General features: G+C 43.5%; 1 protein-coding gene across 3 annotated transcripts in view; it reads left to right on the top strand.

Annotated features, from left to right (window-relative positions):
- The window catches only part of LOC121579395 (angiomotin-like), a 41,988-nt gene extending 27,642 nt beyond the window's left edge, over window positions 1–14,346 (top strand). For all 3 annotated transcript variants that reach the window (XM_045224279.1, XM_045224278.1, XM_041893968.2), the window contains 8 exons: window positions 1,796–1,940; window positions 3,715–3,807; window positions 5,413–5,558; window positions 9,094–9,243; window positions 9,806–10,134; window positions 10,492–10,727; window positions 11,469–11,717; window positions 14,143–14,346. In XM_045224279.1, coding sequence (XP_045080214.1) covers window positions 1,796–1,940; window positions 3,715–3,807; window positions 5,413–5,558; window positions 9,094–9,243; window positions 9,806–10,134; window positions 10,492–10,727; window positions 11,469–11,717; window positions 14,143–14,261 — 1,467 coding nt within the window. In that variant the 3' untranslated portion in view covers window positions 14,262–14,346. The remainder of the gene's footprint in view (window positions 1–1,795; window positions 1,941–3,714; window positions 3,808–5,412; window positions 5,559–9,093; window positions 9,244–9,805; window positions 10,135–10,491; window positions 10,728–11,468; window positions 11,718–14,142) is intronic.
- The last annotated feature ends 3,227 nt before the right edge of the window (window positions 14,347–17,573 follow it).

Genomic DNA, 17,573 nt, shown 5'->3' with positions numbered 1-17,573 from the left:
GGAGATGGAAACGCACAGTGGTGGGTGTTTGATGTCATGTTTCGATTGCATTTGCATTGATGTCCGAGTGGTTAGAAGGACAATAGAGCGCTGAGTACCAGGACCCGGTTTCCCGATAGCGATGGAATTTAGGCTTACGAGTGTTTTAACTATGCATCTTTGCTACAACGGCCGAAGATGTAACATGCGTTTCCCAAAACACCACACAGAGAGAATGTTCGCTAAGTACGTCGTTGAGGCATGTGTCGATACCGAAAGGATCGAAAGAAAGGAAGCACTGCTCTCGGATCAGCGTTCTCCCTTTCCAATCTCACCTTAACATTATAATTATTCCACAATACTGATGACGGATCAGCTCCTAGAGTTATATCACATATGGCTACAAATATTGAGGCAGCTTATTCTAATGCTTACTCAATAATAATGCACTTAATCAAGATTTGGCACATCATTGTGCACATTACACATCATGTTAAACATTTGACATTAGCCTATAAATAGCTAAAAAAAACAATTAAATTAACATGACATTTATTTCATTATCATTCTAAAATATAGGTCTATGTAGCCTATACTGTATTTATCTTTTAATACAGTCATCTCCGTTTTCATTTATATCCTTCACTTGTTATGCAAAGAAATAGGCAACTTTGTATTTGTAGTCACTGTTACATTCGTCTCTGAAGTTATCAGGGTAACAGAAAGACAGATAAACATCTTGATTTTGTGCTTAGCATAGATCTTCTGTGTATAAAGTGACGTGGAAGGGCAAAAAAAGCATCTGACAACGTACTTAACGGTTCTACGAGTGGTCTGAGGCAGTCGTTAAAGAGCGTTTTCAAGAGCAACTTTAGTAAGGATAGTTTTTTGAAACTGCTTGGAGATTTAACGATGCTCTTAAGGTTCTAACATGAACATAGCCTTAAGATGCTTTTGGGAAACCGAGCTCAGGGCATTAGCGGCCTGAAGGTCGTTAGCGAGTTGGGTACACCAACGCATGTCCAGAGTACATAAAAGGAGATTACGGTGACTCAATGGTCACGTGGAATTTGACTGCGGTTATGACTCATGACTGCCGGTGTGGCGGTAATATGCTCACCGCAACAGCCCTAGGTGCAAATAGCTAAATGAGAGAGCAGCCGTGGGAATCACATCAATGCTCTATGTAGGCAAGCTATCAATAATAAGTGATATCCGTATCACCCGTAGGCTAGACCATTGCTGTCATCCTTACCTCCAAGCATTTATTCAAATTGGATAATCTTTGGATGCCGACAGCAGTTGCACCATTGGAAGACACATCTTGGACTGTAGCCTACAAAAGCCCATTCCTGGTATTTTCCTGCGATCCCATCAAATGCATTTGGTGTGTCATCATAGTGGTCTCTGATTTGTGATCACACTGGCTCAGGCGGAACAAATTTAAGCTTGCGCCTTTTTTCAATGTTGAAAACAGAAAGGTGTCAAATAATTTCTGAATTTAAAACGAATCCTAGAAGTAATCATCTAGTTTTTCAAAAGTATCTGTAATCTGATTACAATATTTTTGCTGGTAATGTAACTGATTATAGTTAGTTTTTTTGTAATCTGTTACAACCCTGAGAGTCACTATGTTGGGCACTTCATGTAGATCTGAAACGTTTGGATGGCTATAAGAAGTGTGGTTATATTTCCACCTTTCCCTCTTCTGCCATACTGCTTACACCCATCCAATCCTTTTAGATCCACACAAGTGGCTAGGGGTGGATTTGGAATTGGGCATAACTCCCCCCCCTCTCTCTCTCTCCCTGGTCAGTTGGAGACAGAGATCACGTTGGTGTCTGAGGCCTACGAAAACCTGGCCAAGTCATCCACTAAAAGGGAGGCTCTGGAGAAGACCATGAGGAACAAGCTGGAGCTGGAGGTGCGCAGGCTGCACGACTTCAACAGGGACCTCAGAGGTATTAGGTCACAATCAGCTGGAATGTCCATGGCATGCATACATATCCATTATGTAGGTTACCAGGTCCTGCTGGTCAAAATAATAGTTTAATGTTCAAATGATACCTGTTCATGGATTTATGGCAGTAGATGAAACCTATTCCAAGCTACATTTATTGAAAAAAAAAAAAAAAAACTTTTTAGGAGGTAAGTGTGTGGTTTGTGTCCTTTCTCCATTAGATTTGGGATACCTCAATAGCGTTGCCTGCATATTTGTTCAGTAGTATTTATTCATGTTTAGAAGCATTGATTGCACTGGTATGTTTGATTTGAATGGATTTTCTGAGGACTTGGAGATATCCAGCTTTCACCAATTTCGTCTGGTCCGTTTTATGAGCATTTTACAGTGCTGTGATGTTGAAACTGGTCTTGTTCATAATGGTACTACTGTGCATTGACTGTGGCACAGAGAAAAAGTACTGAGCAAAAGTAAAAGAGCAATCAATTGGTTGATCTGTTAATGAATCAATATGATCAATCAATGGGATATGTTAGTGTTTACAGGCAGTCCAAAGTCTCAACTTCATACCTTACTATAAAGAAGACCAAAGACCCTTAGAGTTCCAATCTTCACTCTCTGTTTCTGTACGAAGCGCTGAGCGGAAGCCCAGTGGGTGGGGGCAGTTTCATGTCTCTACTTTCTACCTCACTAAGCTCTTCAGTCCTGCAGAGGAAAGAAAAACCTCCTTTCATGGCTCCCTGCCCAGATCGGGTCCATGGCTCCCTGGCTCCCTGCCTAGCCCGGTCCATGGAGAGATTCCATGCTTTTACAACAAATCGCAAAGAAACCTTTTTTTAGGTCTCTCCTTCCTCTCTTTTTTTCTCCTATCGTATTGGCAGCCTTATACATGTGAAATGGATATCTCGCTTCACTTTCGGGGGTTTAGGGTAAATGTATATCCCACTCATTGTTCTGTTTCGAGAAACACAGGGAATGGAAATGGAACATCTGAATATTTGTTTCAGGAATGCTCTCTCTGGATGTTTCATGGCCCAGCCTGGTTGACTTAACACTCAACTAAATATTATTTTAACGTTTGGACCAGAAATAATGGCCTGTTTTGTTTCAGGCCAATTTTCTCCTGACTCCATTAGAGAATGAGGACCTCCTCCTCTCCCTCTGCGGGGAAATGTGTGCATGTGAAGTTATTGTTTTATTTTTGTTTTCTCCATTTTGCCGAGCAACCGGGCCCCAAGGCGTTTTATGTGCGTGGAACGAAGGCTGGGATCTTAAGAACTTAAGTTCCACGTCGACTCAGAGTCCAGGCCTATTAAATTCTCTTCAGAGGATTGTGAATTCCCTCCACCTCCATATTCACTTAAATCCATGGCCCCTCTGTCTGTATGGCTACATTTACACAATCACAGAGCTGTATGTTGAAAGTCTGTTTGAGCTGTTTAATAGCACCAAAATCCCCATACATACCATGCATATCCTGCATATTAACTAGAGGATGACCACATTGAATGTGCAACTCTGCAAAGAGTTTAACAGTGTTCTCTTTAAGGAGCTTAATTCCCCAGTTTGAACATGTGTCTTGCCATTTTATGATCTAATTTCCTGCAAAGATTTGATTTATGAGAATTAGAGCATATTTGTGTATGCCTTTGTGTGCGCGCGCACAAGTTTGCATGTATGTGTGTGTTCACAGGCATTTGTGTGTGCACAGAGTGTGTCTCTTTGGCCTCAGGCTGGCTCTGACCTGACTTTGGCAATGACATTCTCTGTTGCAGAGCGAATGGAAACTGCCAACAAGCAGCTAGCTGCTAAGGAGTGTGAGGGATCGGAAGACAACCGCAAGACCATCTCTCAGCTACTCACCCAGAGTGAGTACATCACTAACACAGCTACCAGGGAACTCCAGGCCAGGCCTCTCCAACATTCTACATCCACTCTGAACATACCTCTGTGTGGCCTCATCAGTTAGGAACATAACCAGGCAAAGGGTCTGTGGTACATGTACTGTAGAACACTACATATCCACTAGAAATGTCATTCAAGTCACTGTTTTTAAAGGTCCAATGCAGCCATTTTTATCTCAATATCAAATCATTTCTGGTTAACAATGAAGTACCTTACTGTGATTGTGTTCAATTAAAATGTTTGAAAATAAACAAAAATAGCTTTTTAGCAAAGATACATTTTGCTAGGACTGTCTGGGAGTGGTTTGAGTGGGGAGGGGAAACCTGAAAACTAGCTTTTATTGGCAGAGAGGTTTGGAACTCTCTTTCTTATTGGTCTATTAACAAATGTACCGCCTGGTGATGTCACCAAGCAGGCCAAAACTCCATCCCACCAAAACAGGCAGAAATGTCAGGCTGTCTTTTCAAACAGCTCTTACACTATAAGGGCATTATCATAATTTTCACAATTTCACAGTATTTTTCCAACCTCATACTGTGGAAATATACACTGGGTATACCAAACATTAGGAAAACCTTCCTAATATTGAGTTGCACCCCCTTGCCCCCGCCCCCGCCCTCGCCTTCAGAACAGCCTCAATTTGTCGGGGCATGGACTCTACAAGGTGTTGAAAGCTTTCAACAAGGATGCTGGCCAATGTTGACTCCAATGCTTCCCACAGTTGTGTCAAGTTGGCTGGATGTCCTTTGGGTGGTGGACAATTCTTGATACACACGGGAAACTGTTGAGCGTGAAAAACCCAGCAGCGTTGCAGTTCTTGACACAAATTGGTGCGCCTGGCACCTATTACCATACCCTGTTTAAAGGCACTTAAATATTTTGTCTTGCCTGTTCACCCTCTGAATGGCACACGTACACAATCCATGTCTCAATTGTCTCAAGGCTTAAAAAACCTTTAACCTGTCTCTTCCCCTTCATCTACACTGATTGAAGTGGATTTAACAGGTGACATCAATAAGGGATCATAGCTTTCACCTGGTCAGTCTATGTCATGGGAAAACATTTTATACAATGTTTTGTATACTCAGTGTATATAAAACACAGGAAAACCACATTTTTGACTGCACTGGGCCTTTACCAAAAATTACACACACACAAAACACATAGTTTACGATGTTTAGTTCATATGGGCAGTGTCATTTAAGAAAGTAAGCTCATTGAAATGAAAAGGAACCTTCACACACTCAGGATCAATGTACAATTTTACATTTGTTAGGCAGAGCTTTCGGTCATCAGACCTTCATCAGGTGGTCCTCTGTAGCTCAGCTGGTAGAGCACGGCGCTTGTAACGCCAAGGTAGTGGGTTCGATCCCCGGGACCACCCATACACAAAAATGTATGCACGCACGACTGTAAGTCGCTTTGGATAAAAGCGTCTGCTAAATGGCATATTATATTATTATTATCAGAGCAAAAAGTAAGCTCATGACATAACTACTTTAGTAAATGAAAGGAAGATCCCTTCTTCAGAGGGCTAGTCTTCAGTGTGTTGTGTATGTGTCTCCCAGACAAAGAGACGGTGCGTGAGAAGGAGAAGCTGGAGATAGAGCTGAACGCCCTGCGCTCCACCACGGACGACCAGAGACGACACATCGAGATCAGAGATCAGGCTCTCAACAACGCCCAGGCCAAAGTAGTCAAACTAGAGGAAGAGGTGAGGATCTTACTTAGTCTAACAAGCTTTATGTATCATAATGTTCTCACTGTTGCTTCATGAAGCTGCATTGTTGGTTAAGGGCTTGTAAGTTAGCATTTCACTGTAAGGTCTACACCTGTTTTATTCGGCGCATGTGGCAAATAAAATTTGATTTGAATAGGTGATATAAGAAATGTCTTGGATACTTGAGTTCATCCTGGCATGAGTTCAGTTGATTGAGCTCGACGTAATCTCGGTTACCCAGAAGTAAAGTTCTATCACGAAAGTTTGTCAATTCCTTTTTTCTTCTGGGGGGATGTCAATAACAATTATGATTACCTTTGTGAAAAGGAAGGAAGCGAAGTCTCCTCCCTCGCAAACGGAAACTCTCGGCCAAACCCCTCCCTTCTGCTAATTTCACCCATGTTTATCATGGCCAAAAAGCAAATGCCTGTTTTCATGAATTTTACGATAGACAATTTTGAATTTGTGGATGTGGAATCTAGTGGAAACCTCTTATCATCCTTATCACGGCTTGAAAATCACCTTCACCCAATCCTGATTTGTCCAAATAATCAACGACGAAAACCCAAAACCAGGAACTACTGCTGCTCATAATCACATAGCCTTGACAGATTCTCGCCGTTTCATCTGTCCACGAGAGGTTAAGTTCGAGGGTATATTTATGCCCCCTGATGGACAAGCATAGGTATGACTTTCTGTTGAGTGTAAAATGGTCTAGCTATCTTCCCTGTCTTTCTCTGGTTGTGTCACCATGTCATCCATCCTATCACCTGGTATTGATTACATTATTGGCTGATGACAGGGTCTGGTATGTGTTCAGTTGTCATCCATGGGGTTGGTTTGCACTGTTTAGAAGGTAAGATCGAAGACTGCAAAGTGGGTTTACATTTACTCAAAACATAATTTCTTGTTAACGAAGCAACTGCTACTAGTCCTCAGATCCAAAACAGTGAAAACTACAAACAATCCCAAAAATAAAGCTCCTTCCTCTTTGAAGTTGCTTCCCTCAGAAGTCAGTGTTTCTGATAAGATCAGTATGTCCCACTACAGTGAGCAGATAGCTGTCCCTGATGACTAGAGGCTAGATCACCCCTGCCCCTGGTCTAGCCTGCTAGAGGCCAGAGGAATGCAAAAGGCCTCTGTGGCCTTGTGTGGGCCTGGACAGAACTCCCCTGTGGAAAACTGGAGCTGCTCCGAGCATTGATGCCCCTGGCTGGTTGGTTCTGTTGGTTGGCTGGTAATGTGTCTGAAATAGCCTGGCCACAGTCCAGAGGGCCAGTTAGCCAGGGGGCTGAGTGGAGCGGGAAACGGACCGGTAGTGTCCTAAAAAGCACAGGGCTGCTCCGCTTCTTCTGCCCGGCACCACCACAAACGCCTGCTTGTTTCCCCGAACAAAGGCTGTTGAGATGGAGTTTTATATTTGCCATGAAAGAGCTCTGAACAGGGCCAGATTCTTTGCCTGCTCTCTCTCTCCTCTGTGTGGGAACATTGTATATGCTTCTCTATTTCTCCCTCTTTCTCTCTTTTCCTCTCTTTCTTTACAGAGAGTCTCCCTGAGCTAAATCAGTCCATTGAGTGGAGCCACAGTTATAGCTCCTGCTGCAGTTCAAAGGGGCTGCAGTGCAGAGGGACTTTGAGACATAGGCATTGGGTACACAATAACTGCATTATCTTGGAGTGGGCTGTTGGGGTTGGTCACTGGGTGGGGGTTGTTTGGAGCAGTGGCGGTCAGTGCCGTTTATGATGAGGGAGGACAACTTTTTTTTTTAATGAGCATGGCCTTATTTCTATTACAGCATGTTGGATGACTGTCATTCATATTCCATTCACCCAGTTCAATATAACATCGATAGGTTTAGGCTACTACATGATACTCAAAATTTCCCCTATACCAATCATGAGGTTGCTACAACCTAGACTATGAATGAAAGTTTACAACATACTGTAGGTGCACACAGGTCGAGAGAAACATTTGAGATGACAGACAGTGACACATGGACAGACAGTGACACATTCAATACCGCCTTGCACACTCTTGCCTGCATCTAGCTTATCTAGGGTGTAATCATTAGTTCAACAGTTGCAAACGAGAGTTTCTATTGGACAAATTCTGGTATTTTTATCCCCGTTTAAGAAACGTTTTTCAACAGAATCGGCAGAATGAATACACCCCTGATCAGTCATAAACACAGTTCACTTTCATAGCAGCCACGTTGTATTCCTTCTCGTCTCTATGCACTCTCCTCCTCTCACCTTTTCCCTTCGTTTGTGGACTTAAATTAACAACACATCAGCTATATGTGACAAGTTGAAAAAACATTTCCAAGCCAAACCATGTCATAACCGTTACACACAGCCTACATCGTTGTCCCCATATTAGCTAAAGTAATGTCTTAGTCAACATAGCTAATAGAACTAATGCGTTAGTAAACCCGCCACAATCATGCAGTAACGTTACAGTGTTTAGTTAGAAAGCGTTACACCGGCGGGCCCCGGTGGCAATAAATTAATAAAACCAAAAGCTTACCTTGCTTACTTCGAAGGGTTCCAGTGTTGTTGGATAGTCATAGCCAGCTAGCTAACATAGCATCCCTCTGTTTGAGCCGGGTGTTTGAGTAACTAAACTAGCCAGCTGCATTTGCTAGCTAAGTAAGTGAAACTGAAAGTGAAAAGAAATGACACTCTCTCTCTTGCTTCTCCTTAATTTTTGAATAAATTAATTTGTTGAAAACTGTTCAACTATTGTCTTTCTCTCTCTTTGACTCAACTACTCACCACATGTTATGCACTGCAGTGCTAGCTAGCTGTAGTTTATGCTTTCATTACTAGATTAATTCTCTGATCCTTTGATTGGGTGGACAACATGTCAGTTCATGCTGCAAGAGCTCTGATAGGTTGGAGGACGTCCTCTGGAAGTTGTCATAATTACTGTGTAAGTCTATGGAAGAAGGTGAGAACCAAGAGCCTCCTAGGTTTTGTATTGAAGTCAATGTACCAAGAGGAGGACGGAAGCTAGCTGTCCTCCGGCTACACCATGGTGCTACCCTACAGAGTGGTGTTGAGGCTACTGTAGGCTTTATTGCAAAACAGTGTGTTTTAATCAATTATTTGGTGATGTGAATATATTTAGTATAGTTTTATCTAAAATTGATAACTTTTTCAATGTTTTACATTTAAAAAAAAAAATGAAATTCACTGAGAAGGATGGTCCTCCCCTTCCTCCTCAGAGGAGCCTCTACTGGTTTGGAGGAAAGGGGGCAAGGGATGAAACAAAGTCTCACCTGTTTCCCTGTCTCCTCCCTGGCCGTATTTAACTCCTCATCAAATACCTAATATGACTGAATAGGTGAGAGCAATTATATTGTGGCGCAAAGAAGGTGAAACTATTGCTTTCACCAACCCAGTCAGAAGGGGACAAGTCGGGCTAAAAGGGGAGCAGGTTTCTGTAATGGAATGCAGACCCCCTACTTCCTGTCTACTTCCTTTCTGTGCCCTGACCACATCCTGTCTGTGTTTTGTCTCTCTGCAGCTGAAGAAGAAGCAGGTGTATGTGGAGAAGGTGGAGCGCATGCAGCAGGCTCTGGCCCAGCTCCAGGCTGCCTGTGAGAAGAGAGAGCAGCTGGAGCACCGCTTACGCACGCGGCTGGAAAGGGAGCTGGAGTCACTGCGCATGCAGCAGGTGAGACATGCACGGTGTGTTAAAGACACTTGGAGACAAAGCAGTGTCTCAGCTGAAGTCAGCGTTAGCGGGGTGTCCTGACCCATAATTTCAGGCTCTCCCTCTCCCAGTCCCAAAATATTATCTTCCATAAATTCCATTGTCTCTTCCTGTGTGTCCAAGCGAAGCACCACAGAATGTTTACCCATTACTAGAGCACAGCCAGGTCCTCCAGGCCAGGGGGATGCTGGGAATGTGGGGGAAAGGTTGCAGCTGACAGAACACCAGAGGTTCTGTCTGGGAAGGGAGAGAGAGAGGAAGAGCAGCCGTATGTATATTTAATTCAAGCCTTTGGGAGCAGACAGACTGCCAGGTCAACAAAGACTACAGACAGACTTGGAGCCCTGCCTCTCTACCAGCCAGTGTTGGTAGGCAGCAATTGTGTGTATTTGTAATACAAATGCATCAGTGCCTGTGACTGCGAGTTGATGGCTCAATTGGATGGTGGTTGAGCTCTTGAATAATTGTGAGGTTTACCAACGACCATACCTTCCACCCCCATTGTCTCCCCTCCCCCATCCAGAGACAAGGGGGCTCCCAGAGCAGCAGCAGTGGTCAGGAGTACAGTGCCACGGCCCTGATGGAGCACCTGAGGGAGAAGGAGGAGAGAATCCTGGCCCTGGAGGCAGACATGACCAAGTGGGAGCAGAAATACCTGGAGGAGAGCGTCATGAGGCAGTTTGCCCTGGACGCCGCCGCCTCTGTCGCCACCCAGAGGGACACGTTGTCGTCGGTGATAAGCCACTCCCCCAGCAGCAGCTATGAGCAGCAGCTGTCAGTGGAGGCTCGTATCCAGAAGGAGGAGGAGGAGATCCTCATGGCCAACCGCCGCTGTCTAGACATGGAGAGCAGGTAAATAGCTGTGTTTTTGAGACACATTTTCGCAAGTCTATTCAGATCAACAGATCTTCAAAATGCCTGGAGAAGTGTTTAACCTATACATTTGATATAATATTAAATGTATTCTGTACAAACCACTGTACAGATACTATCCTTATCAGCCTAACACGACCACTTACCCTACCCCCATAACCTCAGTACAGCAAAGTAACCATGACCCCAGTCAAACACAGTCTATAACTCTCATTGTTCTCACTGATCATACAGAACACAAAAGAAGTCCCTACGGTACATTTAATGCAGTCTGCACATTACAGGATGTTTTACTTCCTTTTATTTGAATAACTGTACTCATGTCCCGTCCCACAGGATCAAGAACCTGCACGCCCAGATCATTGAGAAGGATGCCATGATCAAGGTGCTCCACCAGCGTTCCAGGAAGGATCCCAGCAAGGACCGGGACGCCCAGGCCATCATGCGGCCCTCCAAATCCCTGATGTCCATCGCCAATACGGGTGGCTCTGGCCTGCTCTCCCACAGCCTTGGCCTCAGCAGCTCGCCCATCACAGAGGAGCGCAAGGACAGCAGCTGGAAGGGCAGCTTGGGTGGGAATGCTGTTGGTTTTCATGTTATGTTGTGTGTTATGTGCCACATGACAAAGGCTATTTAAATGTCCCCTTCTTATATTTGATGGATACATTTGAATTGAGTGGGGTAGATACTGGAACTGCAGACTTGAGGGGAGATTTCCAATAACACATTATTCCTTATATACCATATAGTGCACTACTTTTGACTAGACTCAGCCTAGGGCTCTTGTGAAAAGTAGTGCACTGTAAGGGGCATAGGGTGTAATTTCAGATGCAGGGTAGAGGGACAACAGCTGGAAATCTGGTTAGGAGGAAGAGGGCAGGGAGAGTACAGGAAGTTGATTCACAGGCCTCTGAGATGTGTTAGTCAGAACATGGTGATGGACAGACAAATGGGTGTGGAGGGTGTCAAGGACATGAATGGTCATCAGCTGTGGGTATGGAATGTACAGTTCAGTAGTAATCATCAGGCTGAATAACAATCTCGTGGTCTTGAAGGAGGGTGGGAAGTTAAATATTATGCAATGGTGCTGTGCTGCTGGCTCTGCTGCTGGCTCACTCAGATTATGATATTTTCAGTATGGACTGAATGAATGCTGCTTAATTGTTGTGTGTATTATGAATGTACTATGTGTTCTTATTTACTATCTACTTCAACTTGCTTCCATGTGCGTTAATACAAAAACTTGAGAGCTTGTCATGGGTAACCCAGCACCACCAGATGTCTTACAGGTCTCCTCTGTTCCCTCCCCTCAGGAGTTCTGTTGGGTCCAGAGTACCGTACTGACTCTCTGAGGGCAGAGTCCATCTCGTCATCTCCCTCCCCGGTCCTGCCCCTGACAGCGGGCCACTCTAAGACAGGCAGCAGGGACAGCTGCACCCAGACAGACAAGGGTCAGGGTCAGGAGGCTAGCAGCAAGCCCAGCACCCCAGCCCTGCAGAGCATGACCCTGCCAAGCCGACTCTCCAGCCCCAGCCCTGTTTACATACCAGACCGCATCGCAGGTACAGTAGGACAGGGCAAGCTGCCATCTTTAGGGCTATGTTACAGTATATTACATTAGAGATTTTTTTGTGTAGTCCGCCGTGGACACAAGTAGGGCCAGGGGTTTTTCCTGACCACAGGTCCTAATTATAGGCTTTAATTATAGCCTTTAACTAGGGTCCAGAGTCAGACCCAGTTAATATTGAGTGTTTGCTGTCTGCAATTTGAGAAATATAAACGTTGAATTAATCTAGACCTGACCCACGAGGATGCCGCTGCAATGTGGAGTGCTAACGTTGCAGAATGGCAAACAACGCTTGTGATTGTTAGTGTGGCCCATCACTTCAGGCAATAGACTGACCTGAATCGTTTCTAGGAAAATGATCTAACCAAGAACAAATAGAGTTTTGTTTAAAATCTGTTTTGACGTGTTGCGAGACTAATTCAAGAAATAATCTAGGAACTACACATTTGTTTCAACCATTTAAAGAAGTGGAGTTATGAAACCAATACAGTAGCTGGAGGGGAAGTGGATAAGCGAGAGTGGGTCAGATGCTCTGGATGGGTAATATGGGGTCAAATATCCTATCAAATATAGTGTGCTGGATATTATTTTCTCTAAGGTAAATCACCTATTCCCTTTATAGTGCACCACTTACAGTGCCTTCAGAAAGTATTCACATTCCTTGACTTTTTCCACATTTTTTTGTGTTAGTCTGAATATTAAATGTATAACATGTTTTGTTTTTTTTGTCACTGTCCTACACACAAATACCCCATAATGTAAAAGTGGATTTTTTAAAACAAATTAATACAAAATGAAAAGCTGAAATGTCTTGAGTCAATAAGTATTCAGCCCCTTTGTTATGGAAAGCCTAATTAAATTCAGGAGTAAAAATATGCTTAACAAGTCACAATAAGTGTTTAACAGGATTTTAGTGTTTAACAGGACTACCTCATCTCTGTACCCTGCACATACAATTATCTGTAAGGTCCCTCAGACGAGCAGTGAATTTCAAACATAGAATCAACCACAAAGACCAGGGAGGTTTTCCAATGCCTCACAAAGAAGGGCACCTATTGGTAGAAGCAGGCATTCAATATCCCTTTGAACATGGTGAAGTTATTTATTACACTTTGGATGGTGTATCTATACACCCAGTCACTACAAAGATACAGGTGTCCTTCCTAACTCAGTTGCCGGAGAAGAAGGAAACCGCTCAGGGATTTCACCATGAGGCCAATGGTGACTTTAAAACAGTTAGAGTTTAATGGCTGTGATAGCAAAAAACTGAGGATGGATCAACAACATTGTAGTTACTCCACAATACTAACCTAGTTGACAGAGTGAAAAGGATACAAATATTCCAAACATGCATCCTGTTTGCAACAAGGCACTAAAGTAATACTCCCAACAAATGTGGCATAACAATGTCCTGAATACATAGTGTTATGTTTGGGGCAAAAAACACAATGCAGAGTACCACTCTTCATATTTTCAAGCATGGTGGTGGCTGCATCATGTTATGGGTATGCTTGTAATCGATAAGGACTGGAGAGTTTTTCAGGATAAAAAAGAAACAGAATGAGGCTAAGCACAGGCAAAATCCTAGAGGAAAACCTGTTTCAGTCTGCTTTCCACCAAAAGCCTGGGAGATGAATTCACCTTTCAGCAGTACAATAACCTAAAACACAAGGCTAAATCTACACTGGAGCTGCTTACAAGAAGCCAGTGAATGTTCCTGAATGGCCGAGTTACAGTTTTGACTTAAATCTGCTTGAAAATCTATGGCAAGACCTGAAAAGGGTTGTCTAGCAATGATCAACAACCAATTTGACAGAGCTTAAAGAATTTTGAAAAGAGTAATGGCCAAATGTTGCACAATCCAGGTGTGGAAAGCTCTTAGAGACTTACATTTACATTTTTAGTCATTTAGCAGACGTTCTTATCCAGAGCGATTTACAGTTAAGTGAGTGCATACATTTTCATACTGGCCCCCCGTGGGAAACGAACCCACAACCCTGGCGTTGCAAGCGACATGCTCTACCAACTGAGCTACAGGGGTCCAGAAAGACTCACAGCTGTAATCACTGCCAGAGGTGCTTCTGCAAAGTATTGAATACTTATGTAAATTATATATTTCTGTATTTCATTTTCAATAAATGCGCTAAATTGTCTAAAAACATGTTTTCACTTTGTCATTATGGGGTATTGTGTGTAGATGGGTGAGGGGGAAAAATCTGTTTAATCCATTTTGAATTCAGGCTGTAACACAACAAAATGTTGAATAGGTCAAGGGGTATGAACACTTTCTGAAGGCACTGTATGTGGCTCTGGTCAAAAGTCGTGCTCTATATGTGGATTGGGGACTATGATGAGTCTTTGTTTTGGGGGTAGACGTTCCCTTTGATCAGTTGACTAACCTTCTCCCTGTGTGTCTGTAGATGTGCCTGTGTTCCATAGCAGTACCCTGGAGAGGCGCGCCCCTGTGCAGTCCCACCCCCAGCCCCCATCAGCCTCTCAACAGGAGGTGGACAACGACATGGTGGAGGTCCTCATCTGAACCTCAACTCCTGACCTCTGAACCGTGGCCTCTATACAGTGAGGGAAAAAAGTATTTGATCCCCTGCTGATTTTGTAAGTTTGCCCACTGACAAAGAAATGATCCGTCTATAATTGTAATGGTCGGTTTATTTGAACAGTGAGAGACAGAATAACTACAAAAACATCCAGAAAAACGCATGTAAAAATTTTTATAAATTGATTTGCAGGGAAATAAGTATTTGACCCCTCTGCAAAACATGACTTAGTACTTGGTGGCAAAACCCTTGTTGGCAATCACAGAGGTCAGACCTTTCTTGTAGTTGGCCACCAGGTTTGCACACATCTCAGGAGGGATTTTGTCCCACTCCTCTTTGCAGATCTTCTCCAAGTTATTAAGGTTTCGAGGCTGACGTTTGGCAACTCGAACCTTCAGCTCCCTCCACAGATTTTCTATGGGATTAAGGTCTGGAGACTGGCTAGGCCACTCCAGGACCATAATGTGCTTCTTCTTGAGCCACTCCTTTGTTGCCTTGGCCATGTGTTTTGGGTAATTGACATGCTGGAATACCCATCCACGACCCATTTTCAATGCCCTGGCTGAGGGAAGGAGGTTCTCACCCAAGATTTGACGGTACATGGCCCTGTCCATCGTCCCTTTGATGCGGTGAAGTTGTCCTGTCCCCTTAGCAGAAAAACACCCCCAAAGCATAATGTTTCCACTTCCATGTTTGACGGTGGGGATGGTGTTCTTGGGGTCATAGGCAGCATTCCTCCTCCTCCAAACACGGCGAGTTGAGTTGATGCCAAAGGGCTCCATTTTGGTCTCATCTGACCACAACACTTTCACCCAGTTCTCCTCTGAATCATTCAGATGTTCATTGGCAAACTTCAGACGGGCATGTATATGTGCTTTCTTGAGCAGGGGGAACTTGCGGGCGCTGCAGGATTTCAGTCCTTCACAGCGTAGTGTGTTACCAATTGTTTTCTTGGTGACTATGGTCCCAGCTGCCTTGAGATCATTGACAAGATCCTCCCGTGTAGTTCTGGGCTGATTCCTCACCGTTCTCATGATCATTGCAACTCCACGAGGTGAGATCTTGCATGGAGCCCCAGGCTGAGGGAGATTGACAGTTCTTTTGTGTTTCTTCCATTTGCAAATAATCGCACCAACTGTTGTCACCTTCTCACCAAGCTGCTTGGCGATGGTCTTGTAGCCCATTCCAGCCTTGTGTAGGTCTACAATCTTGTCCCTGACATCCTTGGAGAGCTCTTTGGTCTTGGCCATGGTGGAGAGTTTGGAATCTGATTGATTGCTTCTGTGGACAGGTGTCTTTTATACAGGTGACAAACTGAGATTAGGAGCACTCCCTTTAAGAGTGTGCTCCTAATCTCAGCTCGTTACCTGTATAAAAGACACCTGGGAGCCAGAAATCTTTCTGATTGAGAGGGGGTCAAATACTTATTTCCCTCATTAAAATGCAAATCAATTTATAACATTTTTGACATGCGTTTTTCTAAAATTTTTGTTGTTGTTATTCTGTCTCTCACTGTTCAAATAAATATACCATTAAAATTATAGACGGATCATTTCTTTGTCAGTGGGCAAATGTGCAAAATCAGCAGGGGATCAAATACTTTTTTCCCTCACTGTAGGTCACAGGACAGGACGGAGGGCAATGTGTGTTTGTGCACAATCGATACACACAAACACATTCATACATACACTTTCAAAATAGGTGAAGGATTACTTTTTTTTCTTTAAAAAAAATGTGTTTGGTGTTTAACTAGTTGTCTGGTGACCGAGGGTGTGTTAAAATGCACTACTTTTTTAGATGTGTTTTTAATTAGCAATACCGTGTACAGTTTGAGTTGGGAGGTTTTAGTGTCATCAGAATGATCAATTAACTCTCTTGTACAGTGTTGCTGGAGGCTATTGGTTAACTAGCCCCCTTGGACCAAATGTATTGGCTACCATTCGTTGCATTTATTGCACTACTTATTTTTCTGTGTGTTTCAAAAGTTTTTTTTTTAACGTTTAGTCTGACTTAGGTATTCTATTTATGTGTGGTAGTACATTATTCACCAATGTTAGATGTGGCACTTGGGTAATCAAAGATATATTGTAAACTACAAAACATTATTTTAACCTGTAAATACTGTATTTAGATACTGTATGTATGGCATGTGTATCATTTAACTGAACTGAATCGAATAGGTTTTTAGAAGCCATTCAGTTACATGGCACTGCCAGCCAAGGACCACAATGCACTGTTTAAAGTATTGGGGGCCCGGCCCCACATGTCACAGTGGAGAACTTGGGGGAGCGAGAATCACACATTTCTACTGTGGTCCAATGTGCTGCCTGTGTGACCCCACTGGATGGGGTCAGTCTCTTAAGTGCAGTAGAAGAGGTTTGGTGTTCACCTATGTGCCTATGCTTCAGTTATAAGGTTCAGTTAATTCATTCCAGTCTGGCTGGGTTTGGTTAGGGTCTTCTGCCCAGACTTGCTTCAAATGATATTAGGCCTAAAATAGTCCGTTGGGATTTTAACTTCTAGTTTATGCAACGATCAGACATTCTGGTAATCAGCTGTCCTTCTACACCTACACAAATTTACAAGCTTGATTAGCATTGTGTATATACAGTTTATTCAAAAGGTCTTCAGACCCCTTGACTTTTTCCACATTTTGTTACAATACAGCCTTATTCTAAAATGAATTAAATCGTTTTTTCCCCGCATCAATTTGCACACAATACCGGATAATGACAAAGCAAAAACAGGTTTTTAGAGATTATTGCAAATGTATTAAACTTTAAAAAATGGAAATATCACATTTACATAAGTATTCAGACCCTTTACTCAGTACTTTGTTGAAGCACCTTTGACAGCGATTACAGCCTCGAGTCTTCTTGGGTATGACGCTACAAGCTTGGCACACCTGTATTTTGGGAGTTTCTCCCATTCTTCTCTGCAGATCCTCTCAAGCTCTGTCAGGTTGGATGGGGAGCGTCGCTGCACAGCTATTTTCAGGTCCCTCCAGAGATGTTTGATCGGGTTCAAGTCCGGGCTCTGGCAATGACATTCAGAGACTTGTTCCGAAGCCACTCCTGCGTTGTCTTGGCTGTATGCTTAGGGTCATTGTTCTGTTGGAAGGTTAACCTTCGCACCAGTCTGAGGTCCTGAGCGCTCTGGAGCAGGTTTTCATTAAGGATCTCTCTGTACTTTGCTCTGTTCATCTTTCCCTCAATCCTGACTAGTCTCCCAGTCCCTGCTGCTGAAAAACATCCCCACAGCATGATGCTGCCACCACCATGCTTCACCGTAGGGAT

Source organism: Coregonus clupeaformis, chromosome 13 (genome assembly GCF_020615455.1).
Source record: "Coregonus clupeaformis isolate EN_2021a chromosome 13, ASM2061545v1, whole genome shotgun sequence".
Lineage (NCBI taxonomy): Eukaryota > Metazoa > Chordata > Actinopteri > Salmoniformes > Salmonidae > Coregonus > Coregonus clupeaformis.
Note: the sequence above shows the minus strand (reverse complement) of the source record. Positions and strands in the feature narration are given on the sequence as shown.